Genomic DNA, 14,052 nt, shown 5'->3' with positions numbered 1-14,052 from the left:
AGTAATATACTAATTAAGATGTCTTTCAACTATTTATACTAATGAAGGCCACTGACATGTGAGTGAGACCATTTCAAGTAAAAAAAGTTGGCAAACCCTTAATTTGTTTTTAAAAAGTCATAATTTTTTAAAACTTGTTTTCAAAACAAATATTACACTTGTTCCTTTTTTTTTTGTCAATTTAAGCCAAGAAAAACCCATAAAAAAGAACTGAAGAGAAGTTGAATTGAAATTTCTAAATGAATGACTAAATGAATTTAAAAATAAATAAATGATTCATTCCATATTTCCCTTCAAAACAAAAGTCAAGCTAAACGATTTGGATGAAAAATTATCAACGAGGAACTGAAACATATCACATATACCTTATACCTTTTGCTTTGATAAAAGGTCAGCCACAGACATAACGAACAATTAGCCAAAATGATTTATTTTTTTCCTGTTGATTTTGAAGGTCACATTATGTGTAATTTTAACAATAATGTCTGTTTATTTTCATTCTAAGCTTCAGCTTTAAACACAGTGAGAAAGATCTATCAACCAATTTCTATCTCAGAATTTAAAGAAATGCCCGATTCATTTTAACACCAAAAAGACAGAAAAGATGACTTGAAATACCCACGATGTACAGGTGACAAATCTAAATCTGGAAAAAGGAAAGTATGAAAGCTCTTACAAGTTTAGAGTCTGAGCTATAGTTCAGTAGCACAAAGTGAGAAGAAAAGCACACAGTGAGAGTACTGAATGGTGGAATAAATGTACGTGAACGTTGTTAGTTTTGTTGCCCTATGAAGAAACAAGATGTTTGGAGGTAACAAGGTTAAATTATTACTTATTTTGGTGGTATACATGCAGCTAATGAATACAGTGCATTTAAAATGTTCAGTGTTGAGCTACTTAATCAGAACCTAAAATTAAAATGTGATTTATTCATTTAGGAGAGGTGGGCAATATCTTTATATCATATTTTAAAACAGCTACTGCGTGTCAGTAAACATGCTGGTTCTTCTCTAATGTTAAAGATTGGAGTTTTCTTCTTATTCAGAGAAATTCAAGTTTAAATTATTAGTCAGTGTATTTGACTACTGGTATCCAGATGGTGGAGTTAAAGACTTGTAAAAAGCAGAGGTGATGACTAATGATGTGATGAAATGGACTTCAAGCTGTTTCATCAACTTCTAATCTAATAACAGTGTATATTTTGTGATTAAGCAACAATAATAAAAGGCAAATTGCACCCTCACATTCTAGACAAATGTTTTGTTACCCACCTCCCCTAGTGAGGTTCAGCTTGTGTTAAACCATAGTACAATACAGACATCCAAACATGATCAAAACAGGAAGACAACGTAGACGTTCTGAACACTGCACCAACGTACGTAATCCAAAACAAATGAACCAAAAAACACAAATATGTCAAGTATAAAACTCTGGGAAACACTGTCCCCGATAAGTTGTTCCACCCTTGAAGTGAAATATGAGAGACACTGCTCTCGATAAATACACAGCATACAAAATACAAACACACACACACACAAAAAAAGAAAAAAAAGAAGGGTAGGCAAAAACTACCGTCACTGGTATTCATCATGGAAGACACTGCTCCCGATAATGGGTTTAAATTATGGAAGGCACTGCTCCCGATAACGTCATTGCTGTATTAAGTGCTCCAGCGTAGAGACTTCGCAAACATAAATGGCTTTATTGTAAATCATAACCAATCAGTTCAGATAATTGCGCCAGAAAGAGGTTTGAGAATTTGTCCGTCTCCTTTTGTTTTTATAAAATTTAACATTTGCGTTGCCATAAATTAAAAATTTGCTAAATCCGTGCCTAGCTTTGAGGCAAATAAAGTCAGTTTCATCAAACAGTTTCTAATCTGGATTTGGACAAACCGATTTGAAATTTAGTAAATCTTTCTACCATTTATTTCTCCCATTTGACGCATATTTGGACGGGCCACAACCTAACACCTCATTCGAAAAGTTTTTCCAGCACTTCACAAACGGGAGAAATAACTGCCAGAAAAAGGAAAATGTAACGTTATCTGAGCCTCCATTTTGTCAGCAACAATTAAAGAGTCACTTCTGTAGCAGATGCTGCTGTGGCTTTCGACAGTATAACCGTCATAATTATGGAAGACACTGCTTCCGATAATGCTGTATAAAAAAAAAAAAAAGAAAGAAAAAAAGACAATAAATATAGTGGGCACTGCCACTGATAAATATGAAAAGTATAAATAAGGTCTCAGTGCTTTGATGGCAAGAGGCAGCAGCAAAAACTTTGCCTATTTCAGTATGTTGGTGAAGTAGGAGGCGAGGTGAATTCATCAGTATCTGTTTTTTCAAGTATTTGGTTCACAGTTCTTAAATTCTATTATTTGTTTCCCCCCCAATAGGATCTTTGAAATTAAAAAGAGGAAGAAAAAAACCATGTCAAATTTTAAGGATGGGACCTCTGATTGTGCCTAAGGTGTTGATGTTGGAGCACTAAAGCTAACTTTCAGACACGACCTTCACGCTCTTTAGATTTCGTCGTCGATGTCCCAGATGTTCTCCACCATGGCGCTGGCACAGCCCTGCAGGTTCCAGGTGGCCAGGGCCAGCTGGGTGCGGAGCTCCTCCAAGTCGGTGGTCTCTGCGATGGACGCCAAGGTGTGGGCGCCCCGGCCGAGCAGGAGGTGGCGGAAGGGAGTCTCAACAGGGGACACGTACGGAGAGAGGAGGGAGTGCTCCACCTAAAAGTAGGAGAGAAAACATGATCAGAGCAGGATAAATCTTTGCTTCATTTGAAACAGCATTCCACAGAATATGGAAAGCCAGAACCCATCTCTAGAGCTCTACAGCTGTATTTGACTTCTGCAGGGCAGCTCTTCTCTGAGAAAACATTCAAGGCTAATGCCCAGTTCCACAAACAACACCACTGATCAAAAAGAATTCCTGAAAAACTGGTTCCAACGTGCATATCTTCATTCCAAGACAGGTTATTCTGTTAACATGGGGGCGGCAGCCAAGGTGAGTACAAAGTGGACCAAGGCATGTTTACAAAATAATGTACAAGACCTTAAATAAAGGTATGCAAGTTGTGCTTACAAATATAGGTCACAATTTTTTTTTTAAATTGGCTGTTTAAAACTCGGCTGCAATCCTCTCTGATTGCAATTTTGAGTCATCAACAATCTCCCACAGCTGCAGCCCTTTAGCCTTATTAAGTTAATGTGCAATCTGCAAAACACTTACAACACCAAGATAAAACATTCAAATTCCACAAGTCGTATCTTTCTCTCAGACTCTTATTAGTCAATTTGTGTGGTTCTGAATATGTTGCGTTCATGACGAACTTATAAAATGCCTTTCAGATTTTCTACAGATGGTCAGAAGTCATATGAGGGGAAAGCTTAGACAACATAAACTCCAGAGGCGTACAGCTTAAAAATGAGAAAACAGACAATTCTGATCTTACCTTCATGATCCTGTCATTGAGGAGTCGGCAGGCCTCACGGTCAGTTAAGTCTGTGTTGGCGATGGCGTTGTTGATGTTGTCAGCTGCTCGCTGGTATGAACCTCGAGCTCGATTCAGCCAGTTGGGACTAATACCCTTCAGATCACCAGACTACAGAACAAAAATCAAAACGCAGACTAAATGAGCACACGTCTAGAGCATATATCCTCCTTAGCATCTTAAATTAAAACAAAACTACAGGAAAAACTTAAGCCTCAACACTTAAAGGGATTGACCTTTGAGAGCTGACTGATGCGCCTGTAGATTTTGGACACCGCTTTGGTGAGGAGGCTGTTGTATCGGCTCGGGTCCAGGATCAGCAGGTGGTCGTGGACCAGTCGCAGAGCCATCTGACCAGCGAACTGGGCAGCTGTCACCATAATCTCACTGGTGTGTTGGTTGGTTTCGTAATTGAGGTGATCTTTGTTGTCCAGGTCGGTGCCGTAGTAAGCGTACGACTCAGTCTTAAAAGACGCAAAGTCAAAAAGACTATTAGATATATCCAAAAGGGAAGTACGAAAAGTTTGAATGACAAACTTTGAAATGATTATCAAAGAAAGATAACACAATTTGAAGAGAAACTCACATTCATTGAGATGAAGTGGAAAGAGATGGAGGGAATTCCAGAGGAAGCCAGGAATGGATAGGCAGGGTCATCCATTGACATCGGCCTGAGTCTGCATGTAGACATAGACATTTAAAAAAAAAAAAAAAAAAAGATTTTGTTTTTCGAGCAGAACTTTTTGTTGTTTTTGAGTGTCACCTGCTCTAAACAATTTCCCCAAGTTACTTGTTAAAAAATGGATAGAAATGAATTCAAATCTTACTGGTTAGACTATTTTAGGGGTGGTGCTGAATGTAAAAAGTAGCTCTCAAGATGTAAAGGCAAATGTGCTCGATAAACAACACTGCATTCAAATTCAAAGGCTGAAGGAACTCCTGCTTCACTTTAGTAATAAACAAAACATTTCTGTCAGGCTTAAAATGGGGTTTTTATACACTATAAACATTTAAGTTACCGTATTTCAGAATTTGGCAGAAAAATGGTTTTGACTTGTTTTGTGTGCACAACACACTGCATACACCTCTGATTGTTTCGTCAAAAGGCCATCTAAAATATCAGTTTAAGACTCATTTATTGTAGGACATTTTACCATTTAAGATTGTTTGCATTAGTAAAAAAGAAAAAGTTTCTTTTTTATCTCGTGGAAAGTTGCCCCCCCCAATTTTCCCATTCCCCAGTCATTTTAGAACTGCAGGACAGGTGGTGTTTTATCTCCAACTGCTGTTTAAATGCAATAATTTCCTCCCACTTCTATGTAATTTTTTTGCCCTTTGATACTGGTTTTCTACTCACACTTTGGCTTCCCAGTTCTTTTCTCCCATCGTCTTGTACATTGTATCAGAACCGACAGGCATTTTCACCTGCAAGAAAAAAACAAAAAAGTTGCAATCAGTGCAGCCCGAGCTTGTTCCCACACTAGTCGGGTCACTACCAAGTTGTGTTTTACCTCTTTCATCGTGCTTTCAATGAGACCGTTGAGCAGCGGACTGGCTGAGGCTATGAAGCTCCCGCGACCTATCAGACGCATACACTTAATCACCTGACTTTATTTTTTTAAACAAATATATGAATATATGAGTGTGTGTTGTATATACCCATTACTACTCCATCCAGACTTATGTAGGTGAAGACACTTTTGTCAATCGAGGACATGTAACCCTGAAAACAGACATTTTTTTAAGCACTTAACCATTTTTCCCCTTTTTTCCCCTCATATGTGCAATATTTACCTCCAACCACTCCGTGGCTCCAACACTTCCGTACTCTCCAGCACTCCAGCTGGCGAACACCAAGCTTCTTCTGGGTCGAAAACCATCTAAAGAAACGAAAAACTTCCACATCAACTGCAAATTTTTCCAAAGGTGGAGAAGCGATCAGAGACTTGGCAGATTAGGCTCTTCCTTGCAGGAGAAGAACATTTTGGTTTTTTTGATCAAATCTACACTCATTTCACGGAATTCTGTAACAGTAAAAAGTAAATTAGTGTCGTGGCGTAGATTTAGATAATTTCTTACCTTCCTCCACCATCTTGTGGAAGGCCGTGGCCAGCTCCATTAGCACAGAGGTGCCGACGGTGGCCTTGGCAAAACCTTTTCCCCAGGCATCTCTCTGCGCTCCCAGTACAACATAACGATCTGCCGTTTCATGCAAAAAAACTCTCTCAGCACAACACATTTTCAGTTTTAGAAATATAATAATGCCCCCACACAAATAATGTTAGCTGTACCAGGATCAGTGAATCCTTTGATCACTCCGAACACGTTGTGGAGCTCCTTGTTGACCAACACGTTGTTCACCTCAACAGTGACGTTCTCAACGCCTCCCAGCTTGTAGGACACGGACTGGAGCTCCCCTTTAAAACTGTTGCTTGCGTCAGGGCCACCGATTCTCCTGCAAGCATCAGATGGAGTGTTTTTATGGTTGCAAACGGCTAATGTTTGACTTTGTATTAATCAGCAAAAAGCTTGTTTTTTTTGGGGTTTTTTTTGTGCGTGTAAGAAATCTTACTGTAGAAGAGCTGCAGCCCTGCTGGCGGTGATGGTCTGAGCTGGGATTTTAGGGAGACCAGATGAGTTTGTTTGTGCAAACTGGGTGTGATTGAAGGAGGGGAACCCAGGGGTGTAGGGGTCACCTGAGCCCAGATGGACCTGGGGTGAAAAAAAAAAAAAACAAAAAAAGAAATTTTAAATCTCTGCTTTCTTGACCGTTAGGTTTATTCGAGTTAACATGTTACAAACTCACATGTCCATAAAGTTCTGTGTTTGCAACAAGTTTGTAATCTTGAGGATCAAGGTAGATTAGAACACCAGCGGCTCCTTTTTTGGCAGCGTTGTCCACCTGAACGGGCGTAATCAGACACACAAAACAAGCTTTTGGTTCCTTGCCAAACCCCATTAAGGAACTGGAAACTTTTTCCTGTATTGTCGTATTTTCTCAGCAACACATTTTCTCTTCCTTATACAGCGTAATCCTTTTTTGCCCTGACAACATAAGCCCACAAACACACACACCTGCTGAGCAAAACTAATCTTTCCAGCTCGAAGCAGCAGCACAGAGCCAGTCAGGTCGATGCTCTTCTGTACCAACTCCAAATCCTCTTGACGACCGTAGCTTCCATACACCAGTCGGCCCTACGGAGACGAACATGAACACAAATCAGAGACCATGCGAGGACACGCAAGATCAAAACGCCGCCCTTTGAAGATAGAAAATTTCCCCAGATTTTTAATGGGTGTGAACATAAACCTTTGCGAGAGACCCTCCATTAAAAATATGTATTGCTGTTAATGTGCACTCATAGAAAACATTTTTGATCTGATAACTCAGAGCTAAGAGCTCCCAAGTTCATTACTGTAATTCTTCAAACATATTTGTGTCACACAAACTGTACCAAGTTTTTTTTTAGTCTTTTAGTTGCGAAAATAGCTTCTGTTAAGCAAATTTGAAGACGTTTCTTTATTTTCTGACTCACCTGAACTCTGCCAGGAGCACTGTAGGCTAAATACCCTTTAGGTTTAAAGTCATCTGAACCAAACTTGACAGAATTTGGACGGTTGCTGAAAAGAAGAGAGTAAAACCATTAATCCATTTTCTTTCAAATTGTTATTTTTATGCATATTTGGCTACAAAGTAAGTTGGTTTAATTGCATTCCTTTATCATGTAAAACTTTAAAGGCGATTCAAAGCAAAGCATGACTCGATCTCCCATCAATAAGAACATGATGAAGACTGCGGGGTGTCAAGTTCATAAATGATGAAGGAATTCTGTCAAAAGTTCTCTGTAACGGAAACCAGACCACAGTACCAACCTGTCTGGCGTTTGCAGCTGAACGTAGTGGCGGTCTGTCCAAGGATCCATTTCCAGGTTTTTGAATGTATTAAAGATGCTGTTTGCCAGACTTATGTCTTCTCCACTTCCTGCTGAGCGCTTGGGAAGATCAAAATCCCTGCAGAGAGATGAAATAACTTCCCAGCTTCAGGTTCCACCATTCTAGACAGGACTTTGTGTGCTTTTCTTATTGTTAGTGGTTTACAATAAGAGGAATTTAACACCCAGTGAAAACAATGAGGAGATTAACTGTGGACAATAAAGTCTCACTGAATGGTGTGATGTACAGAAAGTTAAGTGTGGACTGTTAGTTTTGGTTTAATTTGCCATGGCTGCTATTGAAAACTGTCAAGGTTTCCTTTAGAGGTAATTCATGTTAATACCATAATAAAATTTGACTAACAGAGCTAAAAGGAAAAGTGGAGTAAAGGGTTTGAATAACCTCACCCCAAATATTGGCTGCAAAAAACTGCCTGAAATGACAGCAAATATAAAAAAGCTTAGGTTTCATTTTGATCAAATTGTCACATTAGGATTACAGTAAATTAAATCAACTTGTGAAAAAGAGAAAAATCTTCTGATATTATCTTTAAAGCATTTTTGAAGACAATAGAAGACTTTGTCTCGTTCACCATTTTTGAATGAATACATAAATAAAAGGAACCATGAAACCATGTTTGTTATTTTTTTAAACCCTTTGTTTCGACATCTTCCTTTACACATAATGGACATGTTTCGCTGTGATCTTCCCGTAAAACATTAAGAATGCTCTCAACCTCTTTCATCTTATTCAGATGTTACCTCTTCCTCCTCAACTACAAAGTAAAAATAACAAACCTGCTCATTCTTCCGGGCAGTCATTTACTCATGATTAATAATCTGGCAGCGGACTCGATTGAGTGTTTGTGTTTACAAAGCAAGATGTGTTCTCTCAGATCCAGGAGCAGATATGAGGTCACGCGAGCTGGTAGTAGTGTGAAGGTGTGCACACAATGAGCATACCTAAGAGCTTCTTCAAAGGCCTGACTGGTGAGTTTGTCTGCGAGGAGCTGAGTGACATCCTGCCAGGTCGGCTGGGCATCTGGAGGCGGTACGGGCCACACTGTCGACGCATTCATCCTGTCCACTGGATTATCCGTCTTCTGCTCGCAGCTCGACTCCGCACGAGGTTTGTGGTGGCTGATGTAACCCACCAGGTAGCCTGGAGGGGACACAGTCCAGACAGGGGAATCATTAGTTCCCTGTTAGATGATTTTAAAGGAGCTCATCTATCTGTTATAACAACAGCCCTGAGCCACATGGTGCCTCAAATAGTACATTCATTTTACAACAACTAGTTGCTTTTCACTGCCTTCTTAGGCCTAATAAATGGACTAATGAAAAGAAACTAACTTGCAATGTTAGCACAAATAGAAAAAAAAATTTCCCAGCTGTCTGAACAGTCAGACTTCCCACACAAGCGCTGGACTTTACAAGTTGCAACATTTTCTGAATGCCTTTTCAGTTTTGAAACAAAATTGCACAAAACCTGACATTTGTCCACGCTGTTTTGTGTCAGTTCATCCGCGCAAGGAGTGATTTCAACAGACATGTGGTTGTCACAGTGAACAAGATGATAAAGAGATGCACTGCACGGCCAGCAAAAAGAGCAGAAATTAACCTAGAATGTCCTGTAACTGCTACTCAGTCTCACCGTTTCATTAGACATTGGTCGGATTAAGACTCTGACAATATAACTGCATTTTCAAAAGAGTGTTTGGGGTTGCCATCTTGCCCAGATTTATCAAAGCCGCAGTTTTCCAGGTTAACGTTGCATTTTAGGGTATTAAGAGTGTGACACGACAGACAAATATGACTGGAATAAATAGAATATATACTTAAATTTGATTATATACAATATATTAGTAAGCAGGCCTAATTAGGTCTAAATTTGTTATAAATTCATCATTATCATCACCCCCTAAATCAAATATCTGATCCTCCAGAGTCTACAAAGAACAATTCTGGCTCCTGAGCACAATATCATAGATATATATAATAAAATATTCATACTTCTTTTAATTCTGATATAGATAAACAAATGCAAATGTGTTGATAGTCAAACTATATAAAGTCATGGTCAAGTATTTTATATACTAAAAATTAAATTACAAGCTGTTATAAAACAACACTGTACACAAAGATAGAGGACCTAAATGCAGATTAGCTAAATTCAGTTTTGGTTTTAAAGTAAACACTTTTTTGTGTAAAATATTACTATTTTTTTCTTGTAATCCCCCTTTTTGTAAAGCATTGTTGGGGAAAAGGACAAACTAATATTATCTGGTTTACTAGCCTCATTAAAAAGCCTGAAAGAGGCCGTTTATTTCATGCTAACTTTTGTAGCATGTGGCGAAACGTTTGTTTTTAAAAGAAAAACAGGATTTGTTACTTCAAAAAGACGAACGAGTGATGAACTCTGATAGATCTGATATCCTTTCAGGTAGCAAAAAGAACACAAATAGCTACTTAAAAAAAAAAGAAAAAAGAAAGGAAACTAAGGAAATTCCCCTCTTTAAGCCACACACAGGTGACAGCTGGCAGAAACAGGTCGAGAAGGAGAAGTGCAACATAACTATTTAAATATACCATCTTAATAATAATTTAAACCAAAGAAATGGTTTGACATTAAAATAGAGGTTTTGACACTTTGGCTTTTTAACATTAGTAAATCTCAAATCTGGTCTATACCTGTGATCATTAGAATGTTTTTTTATGTATGGCAATTTTTAGATTATTTTCAAAATAAATCTGAAAGTCACAGTTTAGAGTAGAGAATAATTGCTTACCCTTTCTCATAGATAAATATAAGAATATTAAACTGCACCAAATGTGAAAACTATGCTGATTTTCCACAAACCCCCACTAATAACAAAATTCTCCAACATTAGTTTGAGTTTAACATTTTGACCTTTTTAGTGTTTAAGTGCAGAAAATAAAATGGTATGTTAGCCTATAAAGGAACACATTGTTCTTTCAGCACTAATAGATGTGAAAATGGAAATGAAACTAACCAAAAATAAATATCAGCAGGACTCCGAGGATTACAAAGACAACGGTACGTCTGCTCTGACGATGAGGAGCTGGCCTGAAGCTCGGCGAGCCATGCGCCTCCATCTCTGTGGCGTCGTCGGACAGGTTGACCTCGGCGTGCCGCTCCCCGTTCTCCCCCGGGTGCAGGGTGAACCTGCTGTACCGCTCACTCGTCATCTGGAGGAGATAGAGTTTCATTAAAAACCCATCCAGTCAATGATGACATATTTTGCCAACAGACAGACACGTGTGTACGCAGGCAAAAACCTCGCTAAAGGCGGTAAATTAACATGAAAGTGAAAGTCATGAACTGCAGTTTCTTTTTTTTTTTTTTTTTTTAAAGGAAATAACACTCACCATGCCGTTGAAAGCCGACCTTATTCGGTCCATCATTGCTGTTGCTGATCTGGAGAATAGAAGACAAAGATGAAGTCACAAACAGGCACAGGACGGGTGACAACAAGGCAGTTAGGGTGGTGGTGTGTACGTGAGGTGAATCAGAGCAGCTTTTCTACTAAATGAAGGGTGGGGCTTCTCTGTAAACTCAGGCATTTCCTGAGGCAGGAAGGGAAATGGAACATACTACAGAGGAAAAAAAAAAAAAAAAATATATATATATATATATATATATATATATATATATATATATATATATATATATATATATATATATATTTTTATTATTTTTTTTTTTTTTTAAACACAGTCCTCTGCATATGGATTATATCCTCAATGAATTGTATACAGGATTAACCTAGCTTAACGTTTTCTTTTTTTCCCCCCAGGTATATTTTCAGCTTCATCCCGTGCTGCTCAAACACTGGATAAAGATGGTGAATGACACGTGCTGCTTCTGTACCAGTGGAGCAAATGCAGTGCTGCATTAATGAGAACGGACTGACTTTGATGTTTGAAATGAAATCAGCTCCAGACCCGAAATAAATCCATCACTGCCTCAATAAAATTAAATATTTGCCGTTATGTTCTGCACGGCTGGCTGAAATCACATTAAAATCTCCAAAACGGGTTCCTTCTTTGATGGAAAAGCCTCATTTGCGATCAAAAACCAGACTCGACCTTCATTTGACACAATGTCCTATGATTACCCTCATCCAGTGTTTGCACATAACAAAACTTTCCAGATCCATGTTATCAGTTGTTGATTTAACAAATACTGCCACGAGGTGACTTAAGGAAATGTCGTTTAACTGACAAAACCACACGTTCTCCTTTTTCTCTCAGGTGTGTCTGCTTCCTCATAGATCTCGGCTGGCGCAACACCTACAATTAGCACTGGGTGTCTTCCTTCCTGAACAGATGCAGGAAACATCTGAAACAAACATCTAAATAAAGATTACCTGGTATCAAAACCTAAAGCCCTGCGCTTCTCATCAGACATCCAAATCTAAATTATGCTTAATTTAGCCTATTTCGGCTCATCTAGGAGGTGCTGCCTGCAGAAAACTACAGTCCTGCAATGGATGCTGCCTTTAAAGCTTCACTACCTGTACAAGAAATAAACAAGAATGAGAAATAAAAGGATTAGATTAAAATGAGTAACTAAAGTTTAAACACAGCAAATGTCCAGCTAACCCCTTTTAGTTGCCTTTTTATCATGATTTTAAAAAATGAATACATAGATAAATTTAATTAAATGGTCAGCACTTTGTATGAGATGAAAAGTTTACAGTGAAACACATAAATGTGGAGGACTTATTTCAGCAGGCTGCAGTGTCATGACTCAACCTTTGGCTCAGTTTACGACTGACAGGCTTTGGGGGTTATTTGTTCGTTTTTTGTTCCCCCCCATAAGGGTTATTCGCAGTTAAAGACAAGATAGTCCAATAAGTCATAATTGCTAACAAAATTACGAGGCTAAAACAATAAAAATCTTTAAGACTAACAGCGAAACGTTGTTACTTAATGGAGGACCAGCGATAATTTGCAGCCGAAAACATGGTGGGATGTGATCTCGAGCTGAGCATCAACTGTACGGCACTTCCTCCCGGATCACGACCGTTCGGTCAAACGGAGGGAGGATGAGTTATATAAAGCGAAGTACGGAAAAATAAACAACAGGGGTTGTAATAAATGCATTAACGTACACATAAGCGATGTAATTAAAAAAAATGATTTACTTCACCTTAACAACGCCCTCTTTCACTCCGAACACAACCTGTCTTCCAGTGATTTGCAGCATGAACGATTTCCTGTTTCTTCTTATTGGGCTGCGCAGCGCGACGTCTCAGTAGTGACTGACGTCATCACGTAAACACGCAAACTTTCTGTTTTGGCGGGTTTTTGGTACTTTGCAGGAAGTGTGCTGTTGAAAAAGGAACAAATAAATTATTAAATTAAAAAAAAAAGCTAATCTTAACAATCTAACTTTATTCATGAATTAAAAACTATTAAAAAATCTATTTTGTTTGTAGCTAATTGAGTTGTATATATTTATATATTATATGAGCTAGACAATGACAATAAAGATGATTTTAAGGGCGGCAATTCAGTACAATGCAGACTGAGGCACTTCCTGCAGGGATTTTTTTTTTTGGTACTTAAAATTTATGTAATGCAAAATTTATTAGAGGAAACATCTTTTTTAAAGAGTTTAGATAAGCATGCATTTTAGGACTAATTAGGTTTTTGGCTGATCTTTTTTAGATCAAATATTAACCTTGCTATATTTTCCACTGTATCACTTTCACTGTTACTTCTTATTATGATAAAAGTGGGATGGTAAAAGGATTTAATTAATTGTGGTCTCACATTATATTATATATATAACTTTTGTGAGAGTGTATAAACTATCCAAGTTCTTATTTGATCAATTTAAAATGTAAATTTTGTTAGTACGCCAACTTTTGAAGCGACTGACGTATTTTCTAAAAAGTATTGGTTCCAGACTTTTTAAAATCTCATCTATTTTTTTGTAATATCTGCTAAATCAAATAATGTGAACAAAACTATTTTGCGCATCACAATATCCTACATAGAAGGGAGGCCTGTTTACAAGGCATTAAAAAAAAAAAGAAAAACAAAAAAAGCATAACAGATCACTGATGACACAAATAGAAGAGAAAAATACTGGAATCAAACATATATATATATATATATATATATCCATCCATCCATTTTCTTTACCCGCTTCTCCATTCCGGGTCGCTGGGAGCTGGTTCCTATCCCCAGCAGTCACTGTGCGAGAGGCGGGGGACACCCTGGACAAGTCACAAGTCCATGGCAGGGCCACATAGAGACAAACACAACAAGCAACCATTCACACCTATGGACAATTTAAGAGTCACCAATTAACCCAACATGCTGGTTTTTGGTCTGAAGGAGGAAACCGGAGTACACCCATGTATGCACAGGGAGAACTTGTAAACTCCACCCAGAAAGGCCCCAGGCCAGGAAGCGATGGAGAAGCGGGTACAGAAAATGGATGGATGGTCTTTAGGTTAAAATGATTTGGTTCAGGTGGTAATAAAAATCATATATTTTGTTTACAAATATTACTAATAGTCATATTTTCTCGGCCTGCCACAGTCAAGACATAATGCAGTATATGATAAAACTATAGTAGAAA

General features: G+C 38.2%; 1 protein-coding gene across 1 annotated transcript; it reads right to left on the bottom strand.

The window, feature by feature from the left end:
* Positions 1–409: 409 nt before the first annotated feature.
* Positions 410–12,700, bottom strand: tfr1b (transferrin receptor 1b). The gene is made up of 19 exons (XM_017414142.2): positions 12,610–12,700; positions 10,824–10,872; positions 10,448–10,643; positions 8,397–8,595; positions 7,375–7,512; positions 7,038–7,122; positions 6,577–6,696; positions 6,308–6,403; positions 6,074–6,213; positions 5,793–5,956; positions 5,581–5,700; positions 5,296–5,381; positions 5,161–5,224; positions 5,013–5,080; positions 4,859–4,926; positions 4,088–4,178; positions 3,738–3,965; positions 3,463–3,612; positions 410–2,737 (listed from the first exon to the last, which is right to left on the bottom strand). The coding sequence occupies exons 2-19, from the start codon at positions 10,857–10,859 to the stop codon at positions 2,525–2,527; spliced, it is 2,262 nt and encodes a 753-aa protein (XP_017269631.1). The 5' UTR covers positions 10,860–10,872; positions 12,610–12,700; the 3' UTR covers positions 410–2,524.
* Positions 12,701–14,052: the final 1,352 nt, after the last annotated feature.

This window comes from Kryptolebias marmoratus, linkage group LG21, assembly GCF_001649575.2.
Source record: "Kryptolebias marmoratus isolate JLee-2015 linkage group LG21, ASM164957v2, whole genome shotgun sequence".
NCBI lineage: Eukaryota > Metazoa > Chordata > Actinopteri > Cyprinodontiformes > Rivulidae > Kryptolebias > Kryptolebias marmoratus.
Note: the sequence above shows the minus strand (reverse complement) of the source record. Positions and strands in the feature narration are given on the sequence as shown.

Excerpts from the sequence above, each read along its gene's own strand:
- tfr1b (XM_017414142.2), bottom strand. The coding sequence starts at position 10,859 with ATGATGGACCGAATAAGGTCGGCTTTCAACGGCATG. Across the intron at positions 5,382-5,580 it reads CCACAAGATGGTGGAGGAAG|ATGGTTTTCGACCCAGAAGA; the intron begins GTAAGAAATTAT and ends TCGTTTCTTTAG. Across the intron at positions 4,927-5,012 it reads TTGAAAGCACGATGAAAGAG|GTGAAAATGCCTGTCGGTTC; the intron begins GTAAAACACAAC and ends TTTTTCTTGCAG.